General features: G+C 40.5%; 1 protein-coding gene and 4 gene segments (V, D, J or C); all 5 read left to right on the forward strand.

The window, feature by feature from the left end:
- LOC119775172 lies at positions 1 to 13,585 on the forward strand. The segment is given in 3 exon segments: positions 1 to 95; positions 12,873 to 12,934; positions 13,020 to 13,585. Coding segments are annotated over 2 exon segments (504 nt in total).
- On the forward strand, positions 12,760 to 22,098 carry LOC119775177. The segment is given in 4 exon segments: positions 12,760 to 12,787; positions 15,908 to 15,992; positions 21,208 to 21,269; positions 21,355 to 22,098. Coding segments are annotated over 2 exon segments (429 nt in total).
- On the forward strand, positions 15,914 to 17,069 carry LOC119775171. The segment is given in 2 exon segments: positions 15,914 to 16,063; positions 16,139 to 17,069. Coding segments are annotated over 2 exon segments (525 nt in total).
- Positions 21,118 to 25,442, forward strand: part of LOC119775165 — an 11,118-nt gene continuing 6,793 nt past the window's right edge. Inside the window, exon 1 of the mRNA XM_038273061.1 lies at positions 21,118 to 21,207. The gene's annotated coding sequence lies outside the window, so the exon portion shown is untranslated. The remainder of the gene's footprint in view (positions 21,208 to 25,442) is intronic.
- On the forward strand, positions 23,879 to 24,680 carry LOC119775164. The segment is given in 2 exon segments: positions 23,879 to 24,039; positions 24,193 to 24,680. Coding segments are annotated over 2 exon segments (528 nt in total).

The raw sequence follows: 25,442 nt of genomic DNA on the forward strand, positions 1-25,442 counted from the left end.
GCAGGAGGAAGAGGAGCTGAGAGCTTCAGGGAGGAGCTGAGCTGTTACTGAACTATAGAAGAGACACAAACTTCCACATTCAACACAGTTCAAACATTAACTCTGATCATCATGCTGTCTTTGCTCACATCTGGATTTACTCTGCTGGTTCTGCTTATAGGAACAGGTTAGTTGGAGTCTTTCAGAGAACAAGTTGATCCTTGTTTTTTTCCATTATAATTGTTTTCTTCCTTCAGGTGTAAAATGTCAACAACTCACTGCAGCAAAGACTGAGGAGTTCACTTTAGAGGGCGGCTCTGTTACTCTGTCCTGCAGTTACACCAAAGATTCAGCTTATTATTTGTTCTGGTATCGACAATATCCAGGAAAACCTCCAGAGTTCCTGAAGACCCACTCACCTACAGGTGAAGTAGAATATCTGGACAGAATGACATTTGAAGGAACCAAAGAAGAAATGAAGATGACCATCTCCTCTGCTGCAATGACAGACTCTGCTGTGTACTACTGTGCTGTGACGCCCACAGTGACAGGAAACACCAGAACTCTGTACAAGAACCTGCAATACTCCACAACTTCCACTAGAGGGCCTCACACACTGTTAACCCACTGGATGCTGATTCAGTAGACTGATGACAAAGACAACAGAGACAAGAAACAGTAAAGATCAGAGACAGAGCTGCTGTGGAAGCAGAAAACTCTCTGATTGGTTGGGTTTAGGCCACGCCCACTGAACTTTAGCTCAGTCAATGCCATTATCTGTTCCACCTTCTGCTGCAAGAGAAGAACGTTGTTTATCAGCTGTGTGGCTTCAAGGACTCCAAAGACATGCTGCTTTATCTCTTTTTTCCTCTCTCTCACATTTTAGGTGAGTTTAGGGCAGATATTCTATTAACCAAAGATACAGACTGCATTTTAAACGATTCTGCCTGATTTGCTCTGATAACATAAAAGAATCAGTTATTCATCATCTTGGAAACTGAACTGACAGAGTTTTACAGTTGATTTAGTTCTAAAAGTCCAAAAAGTAGCCTGGGACACCTGTCTAATGACGTCTTTCTATCCGCTCTTTTCAGGACTAAATATTGAATTTGGTGGGAAAAAAAATCTATCCTGTGATCAGTGGAGGATTTCCCATTAGGGAATACTAGGCAGTTGCCTATAGGGCCTCAAGTTCCTGGGGGCCCCATATTTTTTATGCACATGAATTATGTTTATGTAAAAACATTAAAAAATCACTAAAATGCCATCTGAACACTTATAATATAAAGTGTGTCTCAGCCCACTGAAGGGGAGGGGATCCTCAGCTTGAGCTAGCTAAATATTTAGTAAGTTCAATAAATATTAAATTTAAAGCTAAATATTTATTTGAAAAAGATCTAAATATATAGTTCAGACCTAAATACTTATTGAAAAACTAAATATTTAATTTGCAAACCAGTTTAATTAGCAAACTATGTATTTTGTTTTGAGCTATATTTTTATTTAACAAGCTAAATATTTAGTTTGGATCTAAATGTTTATTTAAAAACTAAATATTGAATTTGCAAACTAAATATTTAGCTTTGAGCTATATATTTATTCAGAAAATGAATTATCTTATTTTCAAATGAAGTATTTAATTTTCAAACTAAATAATTAATTTTGAAATAAATATTTATTAAAAATGAAATGCTTAATTTGCAAACTAAATATTTTCATGTTTTGAACATGTGACTCTGAATGGGCGCAATAACTGAGACAGTTGGTATAGTTAGAAAAGTTCAGTAAAATAATGGAGATGAACAAGACTGAGTTTCAGCTGGTCGGGGGTCTTGTGAGCTTGAGGTGGTGGTTGGGCTTGGTCTCGGGGAAGAGGTGCTGTTCAGTGGTCCGGGTTGTTGGTGCAGGTCCAGATTGTCTCTCTGTGGGTTTGTTGGAGGGTGGACAGGCAGGCGAGGGCAGGCAGGAGGGCTAACAGATGGATCTGGGGTTCTTCTCAGGTATGAGAATGTTTCCAGGAGTTTTTCTGATTCTGATCCCAGGCGTGGGTTTCCAGGTCTTTCATTGGATGGTTTTCTAGAAGGAAAGTAGAAGGACGAGGTTAGGATGAGGTCTCACAGAAAATAGGGTTAACAAGGAGAAGGTCTGTACCACGCTGAAGCGTGAACGAAATGACGTCCTCCTCCTGGTTTCAGCTCCTTATGAAGGCTGGTAATTAGCTCTGATGGAACGCACCTGCCTGTCCAGCCCTACAGAGGAGGGAGAGAAAGAAAAAGCAGACCTGCACCTAGACCACAGAGTATGACAAATAATTATTTAGCAATATTAAATTTTAGAAAATGAATAAAGGAAAAAATAACCCCCTTGTTTTTCTCATAAAACACACTAAATAACAAAGGTATTTGTCCTAATTTTTGACTGGTTAACTTTACAAACGGCACCCCATATTTTACTGTGAAAGGTCAGTGAATAGTTCTAATGCATTGTGGGTAACAGAAGCTCAGTCTGCAGAGAAGATTTGTAGTTCATATAGAAGGACCACAGCACAACAATGATGAGTTTAACGGGTTATTGTCAGGATCAGGTGAAGGGAAGGTTGGCTCTCATCTAGGGAGAATATAGAGGGTTTGAAGTTTTCTGCGTTGGGATAAAATCTTAATGAAAAAAAAAATCATTTTGCCCATTTTTCTGAGCCCCCCCCCCCCGTGTCTACATGCTGACATGTCACGTATAAATCTTGGCAAAAACAAAGTTCCTAATGGCTGACTCGCACGCAATCAGGTCATAAGCTGAGAGATTTTGGCATAAATAAAGGGCATTCTGTCGGGTCGGAGTAAACTCTGGCATTGACCAGTTCACCTGAGTTCCAGGAAGAAATATACACAATTCCTCACAAATAGTTTCCAGGTGAGAAGTTCTGGTTCTTAAGGTGGGCGTGGTGTATATAAGGGAGCTGCGGCGTTCATTCAGGCATGTGTCTTCGTTGTTCTCCCACTGTGGGGCTTGTGTCCGGTGGACTCTAGCAGTGGAAAGCAACAAATCGCTGGCTGGTGCATGTTACGCTGATGTTCTGGTGGTAAAACGCGACTGCGCTTCACTCCTTCTCTTCCTCTGTCTGCAAGTGTGTGTGGATGTGACCTGTTCTGCTTTGCTCTGCTCCGTCTATGTTAAAGTTGGACTGCGGCGGCCTTATTAAAGCGGTGTTTAGGGTGTGGCATCGGCGTGCCCATTTCATCTCCCGCTGTGGCATGGCAGGGCCACACCTGGTCTTAATGTTTTACCTTATATTGTCTGATTTCTATTTTTTTTTTTTATTTGAAACCATCACATATGTTTTTATTCATGCATAACTGAACTTGTGTGCCTTAAATAAGAGGTAATTGTCATGTTGGGGTTTAGGTTCCTAACCAACATGCAGAACACCACAGAGTCAGAGTAAAAAGTTCAACTGTTTATTTAGAAAAGCACAAAGTTATTTGACAGATGCTGGAAACAGATCTGGGACTGGTCACACAGGGTTCTCTGCAGAGAGGGACAGTTGGGTTAGCCAGGAAGCTTATGATCTTGTATCTGAGATGATGTGCAGGTCTGTACCTATTCAGAGGTTCTGGCTGAGCAGCAGAGGGAGGGAACCAGAAGGGTCCAGAGACTGAGAGGCGGCAGAGGGCTAGGCAGCGACAGGGCTTGACTTCAGACTTGTTAGTGTTCAGACCTTGAGCTTCTCCAAGTTCTCTTCTTGAGAGCTGGCAGGCAGGTTCCGACAGTTTGATCTCCAGGTTGCTTCTGATAGCAGGCAGGCAGGTTTCTGCTGGGAAGCTCTTCCAGAGCTCCAGGTTTCAGTCAGGTTCTTCCTAGGAGACAGAGAGGACAAAGACTGATTAGGTTCAAGTCAGGTTTTCAGGGGAGTCAGAGAATCAGACAGCTTGGTTGGCTCAGGCTTGCTAACCGTAACTGGCTTAACACTCTGTCGCTGAAGAGTAGTCCTGCCGCTGCTTATATGCTGGTCTCCCTGATGAGCAAATCAGCCGCAGGTGTGGTAGTCAGCTTCAGCTCCAGGAGACCTTAGGGCGCCCTCTGCTGGAGAAAGGTGGACAGACCTCCAGATCCCAACAGTAATATTCTCTGGGTGAAGCAACCTGAGTGGTTGAGCAATTAACTAAAACTAAACTTTCACAAAGTCTGAGTTTCCATCTAGTGTCACCGAATATATATTTTTAAGCAGAGCCGGTCCGGGAAACAAACACAGACAGAGCATCAATGGTTCAACTGTGGGGAAGCTATAAAAGATTAGTCACCATTTTAAATAAAACTAGAAGAAACTGGAGCTTGGATGAATTTTACTTTTCTTACCTGCTGATCAACAAACATGCACACAAACTCGCAGACCGAGGAAGAGGAGCACAGCGCAGTGTTGTTTACCTACTATCACACTTCATTTTAGATTTTCTGACCAAGATCAGCTAAAGTGCAGGGAGAGAGAACACCTACCACCAGAACATCAGCGCAACATGCACCAGCCAGCGATTTGTTGCTTTCCGCTGCCAGAGTCCACCGGACGCAGCCCCACAGTGGAAGAACAAAGACGATACATGCCTGAATGAACATCGCAGCTCCCTTATATACACCACGCCCACCTTAAGAACCGGAAGTCCTCACCTGGAAACTTATTGTGCGGGATTATGTATATTTCTATACCACTACATTCTACCCCCCCTTCTTGCATCGACAAATCCAAGTCCTTCACCTGCTGTTGCACACTAGCTGAAGCCATCTGGCACCCCATCGTGGCTACTTTTGCTGTAACTTCAGTAATTCCTGCAGGGAGACTCGCCACATTAACAACATTCAAAGTGCCAACAACAGTGCGGGGAAATAACACCACTTCAGTCAAACCAACATTATTAATGGGCACATAAGCTGTAGCCCTGATTACTGGAACCAAAGCAGGGGAAGCAAGCAAGGCAGAAGGCAATCCGGGCTCTAAAGGTTCAAACAGAGCGGTAGAGCCCGATCACCCATCAGAACATGTGGCAGCCACAATTTTCATGACTCCACCAGGAATCCGACAGCCCTTTTTTACCCCTGACCTTAACCCTCCCAGGAATATGAGGCTCTTGTAAGTAGGCAGACTGACACTGCTGCAGTGCCTGCATGACCGACTGAGGGGCCTCAGAAACACCAGACACAGAAGACCAAGCCACACCATGCACCCCAAACAGTTCCTGAACAAAACACTTTATCTGGGAGCTTACCACAAAGGCCCTGCACAACCAAAACACCACAGTTGGGAATCAGTTTGCCACAGAGTTGTACATCAAGTTCTACATAGCCAATATAAGGAATCTTAAGCCCATTGGCAGCTCTAGGCTCCAACCAATGACATGAATGGAGGCGCTCCAATAGGCGCTATGATAGAATAGAGGTGCCATTTGTCATTTAGGCTTTTGGAAATTCCTCAGAAAAGTATTATTTTCGAATCCAGTTAATGTGATAATAATCCACCTCTCCTTGGTGACGCTTTTGAATGCTTCTCTCTGATTATTTTGCAACTTGCAGACGGAGCATTTGCGGAGGAGCGAGCTCTGCATAGGGTCCAGTGTAATTCTCCCAGTGCGATCCAGGAGACTCGTTTTGAGGAAATTATGGTTGTAGCTCACTGTCTGCCTTGCTGTGGTTGTGGAGAGGTGTCTGCTTTGGTGTCAAAAAGGTGTCAGTTATTAATCCAGAAAAGCTGAATCTGTGAATATATTGCCAACTTTACTGCAGTCTCACAATGCTGTCTGCATGTCTGCAGCAGAGGAGAGAGGAGAAATTGCTTGAGTTATATTTCCCCCCCAAATAAATAATGGTCATTATAGGGCTTGGTCGTCGTGACGTAGGCACTTCGCGTCGCCGCCATGTTGAATGCGTCTTTTACCGCGGCTCAGACTACTGCCTATGACTACCGGGTACTGTACTCCCTCTCAGCCGTGTTTTAATTTGATTAATTTCACCTTAACTTGATTTCAACCATGGTAAACCGTTGCTGTATTGTGGGCTGTAACAGCTCAACGCATGATCGCCATGGAAACATAGAAAATGGGTTAACTTTCCACCGCTTTCCTGAATGGACGCGTAACCATGGAGACCAAGCGTCAGAGATAAAGAGTCGTCGGCTAGCTTGGATCGCGGCTGTAAGACGACCGAACATAACTTTCCACAGTATTCCAATGTCATTGAGAGTGTGTTCCCTGCATTTTCATTCTGGTAAGTTAAAGATGCACGGTTTTATTTTATAGCCTACAGTGTTTCTTTCCTTCAAAGTTGGGATCTTTTACGGGAAAATAATAAAAACGGCAGTGGGAAAAGGCTCAAATACGTGAGAAACCCGGAGGGTTGGCAGTTAACGTTACTAACTACACCTTTGAAACACATAGCAGCTAGTTAAAAGTACATTACATGCGTGAGTGGTTGTTAGCATTAGCGGTTAGCAGTTGCTAAACTAGCAGGTTCCAGAGCCCGTCTGATCACAGCTTACCTTCGTACGAATTACTGTGTTCCCACTGTTTGCTGGCTTTATGATGTGCAGCTCCTGATCCCATCCATTCATGAACTGCACATGAGACTCCAAGGACTTGTAGCTTGGGAACTGTTTTGAAGTATAGGCGCTCACTCATCGGTGCTCCACTCATTGTTTGGAACTTTATATGGATCCAAATGATTAATAATGCTGATTTTGTCACCATACCGGTCCCTGGCTTCTCTATTTAATGTGTCCTGGTAAATTCCAGATCCTTTTTGGGATCTTAACATCTTTTTTCTCTCTACTTCTGTCTCTTCTTTCAACAACAACGTTGTATCAGAGCTATGTTTACGTTTGCGTAGCCGTCAATATGACCGCGACGTCCCACAATGCAACGTGGATCCCGAGCCCTATTGTATAGATATTGTTGCTTTCTAAGGCGTTCCAGCTCATGCAGCTATTTTCATTGTACAAATCAGTTATCGTCTGATCACTGCGCTGGTGGCTCTGCTGAAATCATTGCGGTGTTGGCGACACTGATGACATAGACCTAGTTATCTCAAAGAGAGAGACTTTAGCTGAAACCGAAACTGAATTGGGTGGAATGGTTCTCCTGCCACAGCGCTAATGGGGCATTTACATCTGAAAGGGATTCATGAGTTGTAAAGCACTGTTGGGGGGATCGGAGGCTGATGAAAATTCTTGTATATCTGGGTTTTCTAGTGAAATCTCCAAGTGATTTTTCTGTACAAATTTTACTTGAATTTTAACTAAACTGTTGACGTCCTAAATGTAAAAGTAACATGTATTTGATATATATGAGCAGGTTATCTATTTTAGGAAACTAACTTATAATGGAAACAGAAGAACCAATTATATTAAGAGATATAAGAGGTTAGTTATACTTTAGATTATGTTATCTAAAGCTTATTGCACTGAAGATTAATATAGAAACTGATTAGAATTCTAAATGCAGATGATAAAAAGCTTAAGACAACACTTCTAGCTCAAAGCCAGATAAATAAAGTCAAGTATATTAATACTTACTCAAATATCTTTGTGTTAGCTTGGCAGAGAGCTACAGGGATGATTAAGGTTAGAGTGGACACACAGAACTTGATAATATTCTGCCAACATATTCTGCGGATAAGTGTTGCTGTCGTCAATAGAAGAATAATTTGGCAGAGTCGGACAAACAAAACTGAAATATGTGTGCCAACTTAATACTAATGTTTATGAATATCCAAGTGGAAATGTACTATCTTAAAAAGATTAAAGCCCTAGCTATCAGTATGGAGCCAAATAGGAAAAACATTATAATAAGGAAGAGTTAAAATGTTTCTATGAGGGTTTGCAACAGCAGGGATTTGTTTCATTTAAAAACTAGACTGTAGACCAATAAGAGAATGTTCCTGATTTCTGTCTCAATACATAATGCAGATTTTCACACATGTACATTTGTAACAGTAGTTTACTGAATAAAAGGTTTATTCAGTAAATAAACAACTGGCAAAGCACCTTAAGTAGGAAAATCAGGAACATTAATGTGAGATTTTGTGATCTAAGTGCATAAACTTTCCAATAAATTACAAATCTATATGTCTTTTATAATTGTTCTAATAAAGCACAGAAAGTACGAATCCAGATTGTTTTCATAAACAACGTAGGATGGCACTCAACTTGCTTAGAGGAAAAAGGATTTTTGCTTATATTCTGCAATGCAACCTGTTTAAGGGTTGCATTGCAAATTCAAATGATTATTTTACTAATGTTTTTTCTGTCATTAACATATAATTGGGAGAATAATGCAATACATGCACTTCCAGCAAAAATGACCCAGGATCTCTGTGATGAGAGGGACCTTACAGAGGAATAGAAAAGGTGATGAAGTTTGATTATATTTATCTCACACTCAGCTGTGTTAACAGATATTTAAATGACAAGATTCCTGAAATGATTGTGGAGCGATTTGAAGCTGTAACACCGATTGCACAGTAGGATAGGACCGCCATTTTCTTTGAGTAAAGTTTTCTCCTGTTTTTGTTATCTTAGGAAGGTAAGATGATTGTAATTTATTTCATGTTTCTTTGAACAGGTAAGATGATTCAACAAAAGAGAGACTTTTTGTTTGTTGTTTTGGTCTGAGGTCCAATCTGAAGTCCTACAATCGTGTTACATGATTTATTTTATTGTTATCAAAAAGGTTAATTCTCTGAGATTTGAATTTTATAAATTATTGGAGGATATTTGGAAATATTTATAACTGCAGATCAGGGAGAAGATAAACCAAGAGGCAATGGGACATTCCTGCAAGAATCAAAACTTTTTCTTATTTTAATATGAACCTCGAATACAGAAACTGGACTCATCTACATCTCTAGATGTGGTTTCAAGATACTCGTCAGTTTTTCTTTCCTCTCAGGATCACATCTGACACTGATATTTAAGGACAATGGGAAAAGGACTGCCCTCACTTTGGACACAGATAAGGCATGGACACATGAACGATATGTGAGGCCCAGGGGACCAAGAGAACATCGGAGCAGACTGACTGAACTCAAATAATAGGGGAAGTACATCAAAGAGTAATGAAAGGACAAGAGGAACAGCGAACTCCAGCTACATGTTGAAATAATGCAACTCCAAGGCGTGAAAAGCAGGAGGACCACGAGAAGGACCTGCTGTGATGGAAGCATCACGGGGGGAATGGGATCCTTCTCCAATAGAATCAGATAAGTCCAACACTACGTACTACAATGGGATGATTGGAGTGATATGAAGATTATTGTCTATGATTGGCTGATATTTGCTGGTAAGAACACAAATTATTTTTCTGTCTTACTCATTTTCAGGTCATGGATTGTAAAAGCCTGTGACCCCAAGCATAATACTGCAAACCATTGACTTCCATCTGCAACAATGTTGAAGGCGTGAACCCGTGCTCCTGTGTTCATGCCTTTTAAAAGCCAGGGACAAAGCCCTGAAGTGAAAGAACTATATTTTTGATTTTTTTCAACAGAAAAGATGACATCACAAGCACTAACTATTCTTTTATTCTACAAACATAATCCTGATGATTGTAACATGCCATTATTCTGCATTCTAATCTGTATTACTGTCTCACTGTTTTACATAGTAAACTATACATGGGCAGCTGTTTAGAGGAGTTGGGACTCTGACTACTGATTGACTGACTTACGTTTTTCCTTTTTCTTTTTCATTTCACTTAGCCTTATAACCTGACGGCTAACCTCAAGTAATTTGAAGGGTTTTGAGTTGTTATCCTTCACGTATCATGTTTATAATGTATAGATTGAGTTTCAGGATTCAACCAGTAATGGTTTACAGATAATCGTGAGTAGCATGGTCAAGATGTCATTAGTGCTACGGCCGACGCTGGAGGAAAGAATGGTTGTTTGTGTAAACATGGGTTGATGGGATAGTTTCCTCTTGAATGAGAGAGAAATGAAAGAGAAAGACGCCCACAGGATGAATATATTGGGTTTTCGATCCAAATACTAATCGAATCTTGGCCATGTGGAAAACGATTATCTTTCTTGAGGGTTCAGTAATATTCACTTTGTTTTTCATATTTACTCTCGTTTGAATATTTATCATGAAACTCAGTAATGGTTAATTAATGGTTTCAGTTAAAGGTTTATATCTTCCAACGTGCATCCACATTAAGCTGTATCAGCAACTTTAATATTTTGTTTTTACATCTAAACTTATCAGAAAACACGTAAGTGCAGAGAGTCGTGTAGTATTCACATCTCTATGTAAAATCAAATTAGTATTTCTACTTAGCTACACAGAGAATGCCGCATGTAGACAGGGTGTCTGCATGCTGGATGTCAGGTACAAATCTTGGCAAAAACAACTCTTTTGGCCACTTTGCTGCAAACCTGAAGCTTCTTAATAACCATTTAATGAAATAACCATGAAACGATTTAACTTTATTGAATGAATAATGCAGCTTGAATACAGTTCAGATAACCAAGTAAGTTTATATTACATTCAGCCATTCACACACACTGATTATTGTGGCTAGCTTCATTATAGCCTCAGCTGCCCTGAGGCTGCCGTACACAGGCACCACCTCTGACCTCCATCAGTAGGCAATGCTGATGAAGTGAAGGAAACAACCACATGGAAAGATTAAACTGACAACCCTTTGATTGCAGGGCAAACTCCTGCATCCTGTCATTGTCATTCAATGACAGGACTCCAGCTGCTGTTCACTGTTAAAGAAAAGACCATTAAATGTCTCAGCTGTGATCATTTCAAGGTGAACTGACAGAAAATTTTCTAAAAAACAAGAAGGTTGATTAGTTTGAGCTTTAAGCTATGGAATTTGTTCAGGTTTGGTTTTGGTGTTTTCATCATCCTGATATTTAAATATTGCGTCTACAGTCCTCCCAGTATCTTAGAAGTGATCCACAGTAATAATGAAATCCTCTTAAAGGAACGACTCTCAGACAGAACTAAACGTGAACTCTTTTTATTCTAAGCCAAGCAGAGAAAAGGTTACAGAAATCAGCGCTGAGGTTATTTCCAGATAACAACACATTAGCATCATGAACAAAGAACATTAAATCATGAACATTTATCTTACAGTATTATAGTATAAGCATGGAATATTATATCATATATCTAACAAACTAGATATGATCATTTAAAAAAGCTATTTTTATAAATGATAAGAATGATCCCTCAAAGACTCCTGAGGACCTGTGCTGCTGAACTGGAAGAGCCACTACAGCGGATCTTCAACCTCAGCCTGCAGGTAGGGGAAGTGCCAACCCTCTGGAAGACATCCTGCATCGTTCCAGTGCCCAAGAAGAACAGGCCCAGCAGGCTGAATGACTCACGTGACACTCACTTCACACCTGATGAAGACGTTGGAGCGGCTCTTCCTTGGCCTACTCAGGCCTCAGGTGCAACATGCCCAAGACCGCCTGCAATTCACCTACCAGCCAGATGTCGGTGTGGAGGATGCCATTCTCTACCTGCTGCACCGGGCCCACTCCCACCTTGATAAGGTGGGGATCCTTTTCTTGGACTTCTCCAGTGCCTTTAATACAATCCAGCCCCTTCTGCTCCAGGACAAACTATACAGCATGGGAGTGGACCCGCACCTGGTCACCTGGATGCACATTTACCTCACCAACAGGCCGCAGTATGTCAGGCTGAAGGACATCATGTCTGACACTGTGGTCAGCAGCACAGGAGCCCTTTAGGGCTCAGTGGTGGCCCCTCTTCTCTTCACCCTGTACTCCTCTGACTTCCACTACAACTCAGAGCTTTGTCACATACAAACGTATGCCACAGCCATAGTCAGATGCATCAGGGATGACAAAGAGGCGGAATATCGACATCTGGTGGGGGACTTTGCCCTTTGGTGCCACACAAACCACCTGGAGCTCAACACCTCTAAGACAAAGGAGCTGGTTATAGACTTTAGGAGGTCCAGACAAAAGCAAAGACCAGTCGTACTAGAGGGAACTGAGGTGGAGGCCGTGGACTCCTACAAGTACCTTTGGGTGTGGTTGGACAGATAACTGGACTGGTCAAAACACACCAACAACCTGTACGGGAAGGTACAAAGTAGGATGTACTTCCTTAGGAGACTGCGATCCTTTAACACCTGCAGCAAACTACTATATATGTTCTACCAGTCTGTCATTGCCAGTGTCCTCTTCTACACCGTGGTGTGATGGGGAGGCAGTACATCCAAGAAGGATACGTCCAGACTGGACAAACTGATCAGGCAGGCCAGCATGAAGTTAGACTCTCTGGTGACGGAGGCAGAGGAGAGGACTCTGAATAAACTGATGGACATCATGGACAACAGCAGCCACCCTCTGCACACCGTCATCAGCTGCCAGAGGAGCCTGTTCAGTGACAGACTGCTGCCGGACCAATAGACTTAAGAACTCTTTTGTCCCCAACGCCATCAGACTGTACAACGCCTCACTGGGGGCGAGGAGGTGACACAGGACAGAGGGAAGGAGAGGCAACGCTTGTATTTTTTCTGTTAAATGTGAACTCCATATTTATTTGTATTTGTATTTTGCTTAATTTTAACTTAATTTCACTTAATACTTTTTTGCCCTGTAAGCTGCTGGTAACCTTCATGGGAGTCTTCCCAAGGGATCAATAAAGTACCGTCTTCTAAAATATATAGAATTTTTTTTTTTGTAAAAAATGTGTGAGGATGAAGAAACTTCTTCAACTTACTTCTCCATGTAAAAAGTAAAAAAAAATCAGAAGCAGAGAAGCTGTGAGTCTGTTCAGCAGGAGGAAGAGGAGCTGAGAGCTTCAGGGAGGAGCTGAGCTGTTACTGAACTATAGAAGAGACACAAACTTCCACATTCAACACGGTTCAAACATTAACTCTGATCATCATGGACTATTATGGACTTTCTCTGCTGGTCGCCTCACTGCTAACAGGTCAGATTCTAGATGTTTCAAATGTTTTTATTCTAAAATGTCAGAAATGTTTCTGAATCAAAAACTAAAACTCCTTTTTCTTCAGGAATCCGCTGTGAAGGACTGACTGCGGTTAAAACAGAGATCTCCAGCTTAGAGGGCAGCTCTGTCACTCTGTCCTATAATTATCCCAACCTGCGAACTGGAGATTATTTCTTCTGGTACCGTCAGTATCCAGGAGAACCTCCAGAGCTTCTGATTTCTCACTCTGCTTCAGGGAGTGAAATAATTAAAAATGTTCCTGAACTCAAGATTGAAGTGAGCAAACCCCAGATGGACCTGCTGATCTCCTCTGCTGCAATGGCAGACTCTGCTGTGTACTACTGTGCTGTGAGGCCCACAGTGACAGGAAACACCAGAACTCTGTACAAGAACCTGCAATACTCCACAGCATCCACTAGAGGGCCTCACACACTGCTCCTCCTCTATGTTTTGTTTGGATTCAATCTGAAACCAGATCATGATACTCATGTCTTTCTGCGTAATCACAGTTTAGTTTTCTAAAACATCTAAGTAAATAGATTGCAGCAAAAATATGTTCTTTGTTCTCTAATGTTTTAGCCACATTGGTAATTTCTCTTTGAATTACCTTAAAATTATACTGAAAGAAATGTTTTTTTTATACAAGAGTAGTAATTGAAAGCTTTTTTAAAGCTTTTTTATTTAAAATCAAATGAGAGATTATCCCACTGCAGCATATTTCAATAATCATTCATTCAGTTCAAGTCAAGAAGAACAACCTGTTTAACTCACAATATGGAATGGTTTCATCATCTTTATCTTCATCACCAAGATAATCATCATCAGCTCTAAGCTGACCATCAGAGAGCTAACCCTGGCAGACACAGCTCTCTACTACTGTGCTCTGCAAACACAGTGATACAAAGTGTAGAAGAGGCTGTACAAAAAGCTGAACACTGATATCTGACTCCTCTTCAAAGAGGAGGGAAGTGGTATTCAAAGCTCAGCTTCATATCAGATGGATTCTGCTAATTCCTGTTTGATCAGAGTCACTGTGGTTACAGCTGCTAATCAGACACTGTGGGAGGATCCACAGGAGCAGAGTCTCAGCAAATCTACCACACTGACAGGAACAGTGAGAGGAAACGTAATAAACTCTCAGATCGAGACAAAGAATTATTTATTAGTTAAGAGGAAATAACCTCTGTATCAATATGAAGACAAAGAAGATGGTGGTGGATTTCAGAAGGATGAGGATCCTCTTCATCCCCTGTATCTCAGAGGAGCAGCTGTGGAGGTGGTTCAGCTAAACAGTAGCTGGGTTTGCATTTATCCACTGGAGGCTGAGGAGCATCTAGAGTTAGACCACCTAGAAACACTTTCTACTCTGATGCTATTAAACTGATGAACTGTGTTTGGTTTCACCTTCATCTATTTCTCTTTTTCTTTAATATTAAAATTATTAAAAATATCATGGTCAGTTGTGGTAGAGGACCCAAATGCAGAGGCAGAGAGGCTGAGGAGATTTCTTGGGAGTTTAATGGGTCAAAAACAGTAACAAAGGCAGGAATGCAAAAATCCAACTAATAATCAAAAGCAAACCAGAACTATGGAGACATCTGGGGGAAACCAAACACGAGGAGCCAGGGAGAGACGAGGAACGTGGACAACAGCACGGGAGGACAGCAAAGACAAGGAACCAACAAAGGGAGGGCTAACGAGCAGACAAGGAGCAGGTGTGAGAGGAGACAATGAGGGAGCCAAGGGGAAAGGAACACACACAAGAGGGCAAAAGAGGACAACAGAAAAACATGAGAACTAAAATAAATCTAGAAGTACAACAAAACTGGAATTAAACCAAGAAATCTAGAAAACAAGGAGCAAAGTAAAGAACAGCAGAACCAAGACCATGACAAAAAATGGATCTGACGTCAATTTTGATACCAGAAACACGCAGATTTAGGATGGTACGAAATGACAGAATCCTTGATTAAAGACAGAGAACTCTTAATAACCATCATATGTCTTATTTCTGAGACAATTAATTTTTTTTTTTTTACTTTATGCTTCCCGGTTGACAACCAAACTCTAAAGATGTTCTTAAAGTTCTGATGTCAGCGAGCTTTAAACTACAGTCACACCAAACACTCATTTTGCAGCTTGAGTGAAGGATATCCAGGAGTGAAGGAGTCCAACACTTTTTTATCCACTAGACATTCAGTCACTTATTTCTGGACTATAGAGTAGAATTGGAAAATAGATTTTTTCCTCCAATAAAAAATAAACATCAAGGTCTGCCTAAAGTCTGGTGAAAATATTAACTGGTTGGAAGGAACCAAACTAGATTTGTTGGACAAAATGAAAATAATGTTCCCAGAAAGAACAGCAGACTAAGAGTGAAACATGCGGGTGGCAGCATCATGCTCTGAGGTTACTATTCTTTAAACTGGGTTAGATTTTATTATTAAGGAACAAAATATTATTAACATTTCCAAGTTTTTGACAGTTTAGATCGAATAAAGGAACATTTTTCTGCATCCCAAAGAGTCCAAGCAAACATCAGATGAACCTGTAGAAAGACTTAATGAGTGGAAGATGACATTTTAATCAAAGGCAAAAAAGAGACCAAAACTAAAGCTGCCAGAAAGTCTGTGGATTCCCTGAAGACGGCTGTGGAAACTTTAGGAGAATTTTGTTTAAGGCAGAGTCCACAAATCAGGCTATGAGACACTGATGGACGTGAACCACATTGGAACTGAAAGCAGGATAAAATCATATTTTATAGTTTACAGTAAACCTTCTACGTCACAGACTTCTACATTGATATCATTTCTTTAGGACAAATATTATTTTTATATGTTTAGCACATTTTAATCACAGTGAACTCTCCTCTTGCCTCATAAATTTTAAGCTTAAAGTTTCCATAAAAAATCTATTAAACAGAGAAAAAGAAAAGATGTAGAAAGATTGAAGGAGGAGCTGAGAGCTTCAGGGAGGAGCTGAGCTGTTACTGAACTATAGAAGAGACACAAACTTCCACATTCAACACAGTTCAAACATTAACTCTGATCATCATGCTGTCTTTGCTCACATCTGGATTTACTCTGCTGGTTCTGCTTATAGGAACAGGTTAGTTGGAGTCTTTCAGAGAACTATTTGATCCCTGATGTTCTTCATTTATTTTATTTTATTTTCTTCCTTCAGGTGTAAACTGTCAGCAACTCACTGCAGCAAAGACTGAAGAGTTCAGTCTAGAAGGCAGCTCTGTTACTCTGTCCTACAGTTACTCCAGCAAGATAACTGCTGGTGTTGATTTCTTCTGGTATCGACAATATCCAGGAAAACCTCCAGAGTTCATCATGTACATCTCAGGGCTCAACAGTTCAAGATCAGCAGATAATCTGAAATCAGCATCAAGATTCTCCACTAAACTGAGAGAAGAGAAACACCTGGACCTGCTGATCTCCTCTGCTGAGCTGACAGACTCTGCTGTGTACTACTGTGCTGTGAAGCCCACAGTGACAGGAAACACCAGAACTCTGTACAAGAACCTGCAATACTCCACCACATCCACTAGAGGGCCTCACACACTGCATTATACTGACAATTATCTGTCTCCACTTGAGTCTGAGAGCATTTATAGGAGCAGATATGATCTGATCGTGTGGATCTAAAACAGAAAGATGGAGAACTTTCCAAATATCCTCTCTCCTTAGCCTGAGACATCAGGACACTGTGTCCCCCAAAGTTTAGAGGATATCCTTTGTCCAACCTGTCTCAGTGTAAAGAACTTAAGCAGTTTGTCAGTGAGTTCTATAGAACTCTGTTATGGACCCAAATAAAACAGGTGAGCGGAGCAGCTGGACATCTGGAACTCTGAACTATCATTGAACGTTCAAGAAACATTCACTGAACGTCAGAATAAAACAGTACGTTATGTTCAGGGAGCGCTCTCTGTGGACATTCAGAGGACATTCAGTGGTCAGTCAGTAGATGTCCAGTGGACAGTTAGTGGACATTCTTTGCAGAATGACAACATGTCAGCAATGTTTACTAAACTCTCCTGAGAACATTCGCCCTCAGTTTTCCACTAAGGTTGATCCAAACTTGGAATAAATGTTAAAATGATTTCCAGCCTCAGAAAAATACAACTTGGCAGAGAAGAGATTAATTTCATAGCTATCACCAAAAAAACAATCTTTCCCTTCATTTCTTTTTAAGTCACATTTTAATGTTGTGTTTTCACTACATTCTGTTGATTCAATTTAAAATACCAGTTTAAGCCTTTAGACTTTGCACAGAAATAAAAACTAGAAAATGCATTTTAATGGCAAAGTTTGTCCAAAGACTCCTAAACCCTGCAGTGATCCTGAACCTAGTAAGAGGTGAAGGTATTATTGATTACCAAGACAGAATGCTAAAAATCCAGTCCTGTAATAATGATAATACTATGTTTTTTTGTAACTTTTTTTTTATTATTCAGTCACTAATATAATATATCAAACCAAGGTTCAGAGATGTTGCTGCTAAAAGGTTTTCAACTATTCACTCAAGTTAAATAAAATGAGTTCGATGGATTTCACTCAGTCGTGTATTGGAAGCTCATTCCATCAGTGGGGTTGAATGCTCTTTCCCCATCAATGTTTAATTGGTTTTAAGAATATGGAGGCAGATAGAACCAGTAGAATGTTTTATTAAAAAGGTGAAATTGTTCATATCATAATAGATGGTTAGTCTGTCAAAACTTAACACTCAGATATCTCAATAGCAATCCTCAGTATTTCTCTGTTGCTTCATAATGGAAGGTTTCATGGGTTACAGAGAAAATCTCACAGCTGGATAGAATATTCTACATTTCTAGGATGTTTAAAATATCAAGGATGATAATGATATAAATACAAATGAAATATAAATCTTTGATGCCTGTAATACTGTGATTCAGATAGAAAGTATCACTGGTGTCCCTCTGTCCTACTGCTGATGGACATTCTGTCCTTTAGATGTTTCAGGACTGCAGATTCTTTCCTGTGTGGCTTCATCTGATCCTTAGAAAAATACTTAGTTAGATTTTCAAAGACCGGGACTAGATTTTCATGAGTGATTTCCATCAGGTTCCTCATTCCTGAGTGCAGCTCCAACATCTGCAGAGCTTCCTGCAGACCCTGGACTGAAATGATGTGATTCTATATCAGAGCCTCTGAGTTTGGACCAGTTCTGCTGGGACAATCGGTTCTGGATCAGCTCCCAGGATTTAAAGTAGAGAACATTTTCAGAGGGTTCTCCTCAAGCTATATAAACTGTTGTGCAGGCTAATGGACAGTAGCAGCATTTTAGAAAGCTTGATGCAAGCTTCCTGTCAGACTGGGAGGAGCTGAGAGAAAGGCTGTAGGTATTAACTCAGAGAAGGACTGAGTTCAACTTTATGGGCTGCGTCCTACGAAGGCCTGTTTTCTTTGGGCGATTACGTCATAGCGCAGCGCCGAGGTCTGGTCGGATTCCAAGAGTCCTCGTTATGCGGCCTTAAAATGCGTCCTTCTTTTGCCCGATTTGAAGGATTGTTCCGATGTATCCTCGCTATCCTTGGATATCCCAGGATTCACTGTGAGACCAAGCAAGCCGGCTGCTCCGTGATCAGAGGAAAGGTTACTTGGCGCCAAACAGTGGTGAATATTAGAAGTTCAGTTTAATATAATCCAGTCTGTGAATAGTTCTGTCTGAAATGAATGAAAATAGTTGTTTTAATGGTTATAGATTCAGATATGTGGCGGTAATGTTTGATTTATCTAAAGGTTTTTATCTTTTACTGATTAAATGGGTTTGGCTGGAATTTAAGGACAGATTCTAATAGATCTGCAGGGTGGGGACTATAAATCTGATAGAAGTTTTATCTTTTTATTGCTGTTTTGCACATTTTACTTAACTAAGTATTTTTTGTTGTTGAATATGATAGATTTTGTAGATATAGTTTTTATACATACATTGTTTCGATTTACTTATTTAAACCTTTGTACCTCTTTTATAGAATAGAATAGAATAGAATAGAATGAGTCAGTTTACAACAGCAAAAAAAAAAAATAAAGATTATTGAAGTGTGGACCTTAGGAAAATGTAAAAGAATAACATAATAGTTAAGAGCTAAAAGATAAACAAGATAATACTGTACTGTAAATTGTTTAAACAATCTAACCTGTTCACCTGGAGAATAAATAACCAATATGCAGCTATGGACATTTTTCCAGTAATGGATATTAGAAAATAGCAGCAACATCAGAGATGTGCAGAATGACAGCAGCAGGTTATTTAACTGACTAAGGTTTCTATCATTACATTTGATTTGATTTGTTCCTGCTGCCGGTGGTTGGAACATTTATTCCACTCTGGTATGGAAGTAAATCTGTGTCGCTGGGATTTGAATTAAAAATGAAATTTAAATGTTGTATGTTTGTATTTACTGTTTCAGTGTTAAAATATATTCAGAACACATTTTTGACCTAAAAATAAATTCATTGTTTTTATTTCTACACAGTTGAAATTTCATTTGTTATTTTCTCTTCAGGCTAAAAATCCACATTGCTATTTCAAAGTGATTACATTTTCAATACTTATTTTTCAGTTTAATTTTTGAGTGTTAAAAAAATCTGCATATAAAATAATTCAACCTTTCAAAATTCAAACTCAATATTTTCAGCCTCCTGAGATTCAACTGGCTCTATTTCACCGTCTTAAATTCAGCGTCTAAATTCAGTGTAAAAAGGGAAGGGTTACTTCAGGTCACAGACATTAGCAATGGATTGTGGCGTCCTACACCCAGCCAATCCCGTTACGGTTTCTTAGTCACGTGACGTGACGCGTGTGGCGCCTTCATACGGAAGGAAAACCAGCATGACGGAGCCGGTCATGCAAGCTAACGCTAACTCAACGGTGAGTTTATTACTTTCATTTTTCTGTAGTTGAGTTAGCGTCAGTTCTGAAAAATGTATCATAAAATATATTTATGAAAATAGACAATGTTTTTACCTTTAAGACGATTTAGTTTTTAATAATAAAAAATGCATCAAAAATATGAAAGCATTTTGACAACAGAAGTGGATTAATGCAGGTCATTGGACCCCATAGATGACATGAATTCCTAAACACTAATAGTAAATAACTAGTGAGTGATTTTTAGCACGTTTTTAATATGCATAACAGCCTATGAAGTTACATTTCAGCTGTTGAATACTCAAAGTCCATTTTAATCACACGCAGGAAGAAAGGTGCCCAGATTACCCCGTGCAACAGAGTCACAAACACATTAATTTGGACCGTTTCAACCACAATGTCAAATAAATTACTGAAAAACAAGTTACAGCAGCATTTTCCCGACTAAATAAAACAAGCTTCAAGTAGCCTTAAGGGCTGGTTATACTTCTGCAGCAGAGTGTCGCAGTGAGCTTGATGCAGACATTTTTGATTTATGCTCAATATTGAAGCATGTTCTGTGCTCCTTCTGATGGGAGGAGGTGGCTGAGCGTCAGGTGGGACTTAGGCGGGGGCCCGAGCAGCACCGCAGGGGAGGCAGGTTTGAGGAGCAGCTGAAGGAACCAACGTGAATCCAGGAAGGGGGTTCTCTTGTCCGGCTCAGTAGCACTGAAGGGGGGTTGAGTGGAACGCTAGAGCAGAATCTGAGCAGCAGGGATTCAGAGACCAGTCCTCTGAGCACGGAGACTGACTGGTGAGCAATCCAGAGCTCAACTAACTGAGGGAGGCAGGAAACACAGGTTAGAACCAGGAATCCAAAACATCAAGTTAACGAAGATCTGTTGACATAACAACATGACTGAGATTATTGTTCATATTATACTGTTCTTGGATAAAAGCAAAACCATGCAAATTAATCTTTAGTTCTGTATTGTTGTTCAGACAATAAATACAAATACAGGAAAATCTGCTCCCCATTCGGCCCAATGCTGCAATATAAAGAAAAAAGTTGTAAAATTCTGCAGGTTCTACTAAAACATAAAATTTTTTGAAAACACTTCATTTTCAGCATCGAAGGCCTACAACAACATCTGAGTGGTTGATTTTTTTGTGTGCGTGTTTTTCTATATTTGGGTTTTACAGGGTTAAGGAAATTATTTCACTTACTTATTCATGTAAAATAATCTACCATAAGCAGAGAAGCTGTGAGTCTGATAATCAGGAGGAAGAGGAGCTGAGAGCTTCAGGGAGGAGCTGAGCTGTTACTGAACTATAGAAGAGACACAAACTTCCACATTCAACACAGTTCAAACATTAACTCTGATCATCATGGACTATTATGGACTTTCTCTGCTGGTCGCCTCACTGCTAACAGGTCAGATTCTAGATGTTTCAAATGTTTTTGTTCTGAAATGTCAGAAATGTTTCTGAATCAAAAACTAAAACTCCTTTTTCTTCAGGAATCCGCTGTGAAGGACTGACTGCGGTTAAAACAGAGATCTCCAGCTTAGAGGGCAGCTCTGTCACTCTGTCCTATAATTATCCCAACCTGCAACCAGGAGATTATTTCTTCTGGTACCGTCAGTATCCAGGAGAACCTCCAGAGTTTCTGATCTCTCACTCTGCTTCAGGAGATGAAGGAATTAAAAATGTTCCTGAACTGAAGATTAAAGTGAACAAACCCCAGATGGACCTGCTGATCTCCTCTGCTGCAGTGACAGACTCTGCTGTGTACTACTGTGCTGTGAGGCCCACAGTGACAGGAAACACCAGAACTCTGTACAAGAACCTGCAATATTCCACAACATCCACTAGAGGGCCTCACACACTGTTGAACCACTGATTCTCAGGGCTGATGAAAGAGGGCAGTCCTGTTATTCACACTAAACCCTGAGCTCCTCTAGGCCATGTAAAAACTGGAGAGTTGGGAGAGTACCTGAGCCTCACATCATGATGGAGACATTAAAAGTCACTGGACCAATCCCTGTATTTGCAATCTCATTGCTAAAAACTGCAACAATAAACACTTTCGTATTTAAACATATACACTCAAGTCTGAACTATTTTGATAATTATATCTTAAAGGTGTTTTCTTCAGCACAGGCATCTGAGCTCCATTTTTTAACCTTATTTTCACAATAAACATGCTAAACGAGAAGAGGATACAGCAATAAACACTAGAAAACAAGAACATCTATGGGTGGGACAATAAGTCTCACTGGATCAAAATGCTACAAGAAAGAAAATGAAAATAAACACATTTCAGAAAATAAATGTTTTACTTCTAGTTTTTTATGTTGCCATTGTCTCTTGACCCAATTATAGATGTTGGGCCAGAAACCATGATCATTATTTTGGTCATTGAGGATCATGGGCGCCACCAGGGGATGGCCGATGGAGGAGGATGGAGGAGTAGAAGAGAGAAAAGGAGAAGAGAGGAGGAGGATGGAGGAGAGAAACAGACCAGCAGCATGATGAGGACACAGAGCAGCATTAGTGAAGAACAGTGATGAGGAAAAGCATCAACCAGCAGCAGAGCAGGGACAGTCAGCAGCTTTGATGACAGAAGCAGCAGAACTCAGTGAAAGCAGGAGTTCCACCTGTTCCTGGACCACCAGTCAGTTTTTTATTTTCAAAAAATGAATAAATGTAACAACTTTTTCAAATATAAATAAAACACAACTATTGTTCAACTCCAAATGTTAACTGGTCTATGTCTGTGCACATTAGATCAGTAGCAACATTAATAATCACACAATAAGCCAAAAGATGTGAGCAGGTGTTTACTGAGATCTTTATGATAGTTTTCCACAGGCAGTTTTACCACAGCAGTAGAATAAAACCCTGAAATGATGTTTCTGTGAGCGGACCCAAGAATTTAAGAGGCCCCATCTGGCCCCCCCTATGAAACATTTCTAGAGGCGCCCCTGTTAGGATCCATGTTTATCGTTATTCTTTGCATTTTCAATGGGGCAGAGGGTGCAGTTAACCTCAAAGTGTTCCTCTGAAACTGCTCCACAACCCCCCCTCAGTCCAGCTAACTCCCCGGGTCACCTCCCACATTGATGTGCTTTGACACCACAGGTGTTAAGAAACGAAGTACAAATACTGTTTTTAAGTCCACTTTTAAGGTATCTATACTTTACTCCATTACTTATTCTCTTCCTACTTCTGACTTCTACTCATTACATTAGTATCTGAACTTTCTATTCCTTCCATTTTTAAAACAAGCGTTACTCGTTACTCTTGGCTTCAGTTTAATGCAGAGGTCACAGATTAACGGATCGCGGTCCGGTGTTATGCTGAAAAGTGCATCCCTGCAGAGATATGTATCCAGAGTGGCTGGAGCTCGCCTCGCTCTGTACAACTGCTACTATTGACGAGGAAAACAGATTAAAATATGACCAATGGAGCTACTTGTAGTTATATTAATGATATAAAAACATTTAAACATTCCTCTCCTGGGAAAAAATTGTGGTTATTTGGCAGATTCATTTACAAAAGTATGGGTGGTTCTTTTATGGTATCTCTGATTCTCTGCTTAAATAAAATCCTTGGATCTGTTCTGCATAGTTCACATGTTCTGTTGAATTTCGTTCAAAAATATTTTTTTAAACTAAGGTAAAATTAAATGTTGGAGGAACTCACAGGCTTTTTTCAACCAAATGTTGTAGGTTCACAGGTGTAGCAGTATAAATCTACCAGAACATGTTGTGTTTTCTCCATCTTCCACTCAGCCTCCATGTGAGAATAGTCGTCTCCTCTAAATGACATTTAGTTTCCAGTGTTTGAGTGGCTTTTTGAACTCTGTGATGGGCCGCCTTCCTTTTATGATCAACCGATGATAGAAACACCTATTCCTCTCACTCTGCAGCTAAAATCATCTCACAGACTGAAAACCACTTTAGGAATGAGGAAACAGTAAAATATTTTCTCTAACTCCTCCCACCACTGCTGGGTTCAGCCAATGAGATGGTTTGTGTTTGCTGCACTAAAAGCAGCTTGATGTTGAGGAGAAGGTCTGTGCACCAGAGAAGCTTCTTAGTCTTTATTCTGCTGCAGTGGAACAACTTTGTTCCTCTGCTGTCTGACTCTACCTGAAAACATGTTTCTTTACTTCTTGCTGCTTTTCTCTCTCTGCATAGGTGAGTGTTAGAACACAGAGAAAAGCTTTGCTCTGATTTTCTCTATGAACCTTATTGTGATCACATGTGGAACACAGAGAGAAGAACCTCTACTGAGTCTCTTCATGTTTGAATCTCCTGCAGACTAACTGACATTAATGACTCCTTTTACAGCCATGGGCTCCATGAACACCATCAAACAGGAACAGAGGGAACAAGCTGTTTCAGAGGGAAGAAGCACCAGTTTGAGCTGTGAATATACTGGTTCTATCAACAATATCCAGTGGTACCGACAGCAGGAGAGATCCAAACCAGAGTTCCTGCTCTACATCACAGAAGCTGGAGGGATTCATCCAACTAGGTCTGATTTCTCTGCTAAAATCAACAAAACGATGAAGCAAGTGGACCTGCTGATCTCCTCTGCTGCAGTGACAGACTCTGCTGTGTACTACTGTGCTGTGCAGCCCACAGTGACAGGAAACACCAGAACTCTGCACAAGAACCTGCAATACTCCACTACATCCACTAGAGGGCCTCACACACTGTTCCTCCTCTATGGTTTGTTAGGATTCAGTCTGATTGTTTGTGCAGCTGAGAATAAAGCAGACATCAGAGTGTTTGCTGCATCATTGAACTCTATGATGAGAAGGTTTGGATCATAAAGGAGGGATGATGGAGGCTCCAGGATGGAAGTTCAGCCTCTGCAGGACATCAGCACCATGGACAGAGCGCTGTCCCTTCATGAAGATCTGTTTTAGTCCACCTCTGTCCTGCTGTCAGACCACTGATATTTTACACAGACATATATGTTCAAAGGCTAAAACCTCATGATCCATCCAGGTTCACTAAATGATGAATTCAGGTACATATTGTTGTAATGCTTTGGGGCAGTTTAATAAACATATTATCATCATTATATTTTCTTCTTCCTGTTTTTCATGGTGTATCGGTTGATTTCTGATGTTTTTGAATAAGCAAATTGTCATGATCTTGGCACTGATGACTGGATTATTGGTTTATTTTATCCACTAGCCTAATTCCACCCAGTTTTTATTTTCACTCATCAGATCAACCTGTTCCAGTTCCTGTTTAGACTGCTTGGTCCCAGCCATCAGTGCCAGATTTGAACTGCAGGTGAGAGTAGTAGTATGTTATAGACACACTGTGTCTAGCGTGTTATTCTGACTACCTGATCCTGTCTAGTCTCTGGTCCTGGACATCTGAGTTTGCCTGCCCTTGTTCTGATCTGTTTGCTTGGTCTATGTTTGGACTTCCTTTCGACTCTGCCTGCTAACAACCTTGGATCTGTCTCCTGACCCCGACTTGGATTTCTCTTTGGTACCTCTTTGGATATCTGATCTACTGGCCTACTTCTACTTCTGCTTCTTCATTAACATCGGCTTAAATTCTCCTTCCAGATTCTT

Source organism: Cyprinodon tularosa, unplaced genomic scaffold (assembly GCF_016077235.1).
Source record: "Cyprinodon tularosa strain WSP-4 unplaced genomic scaffold, ASM1607723v1 ctg853, whole genome shotgun sequence".
Lineage (NCBI taxonomy): Eukaryota > Metazoa > Chordata > Actinopteri > Cyprinodontiformes > Cyprinodontidae > Cyprinodon > Cyprinodon tularosa.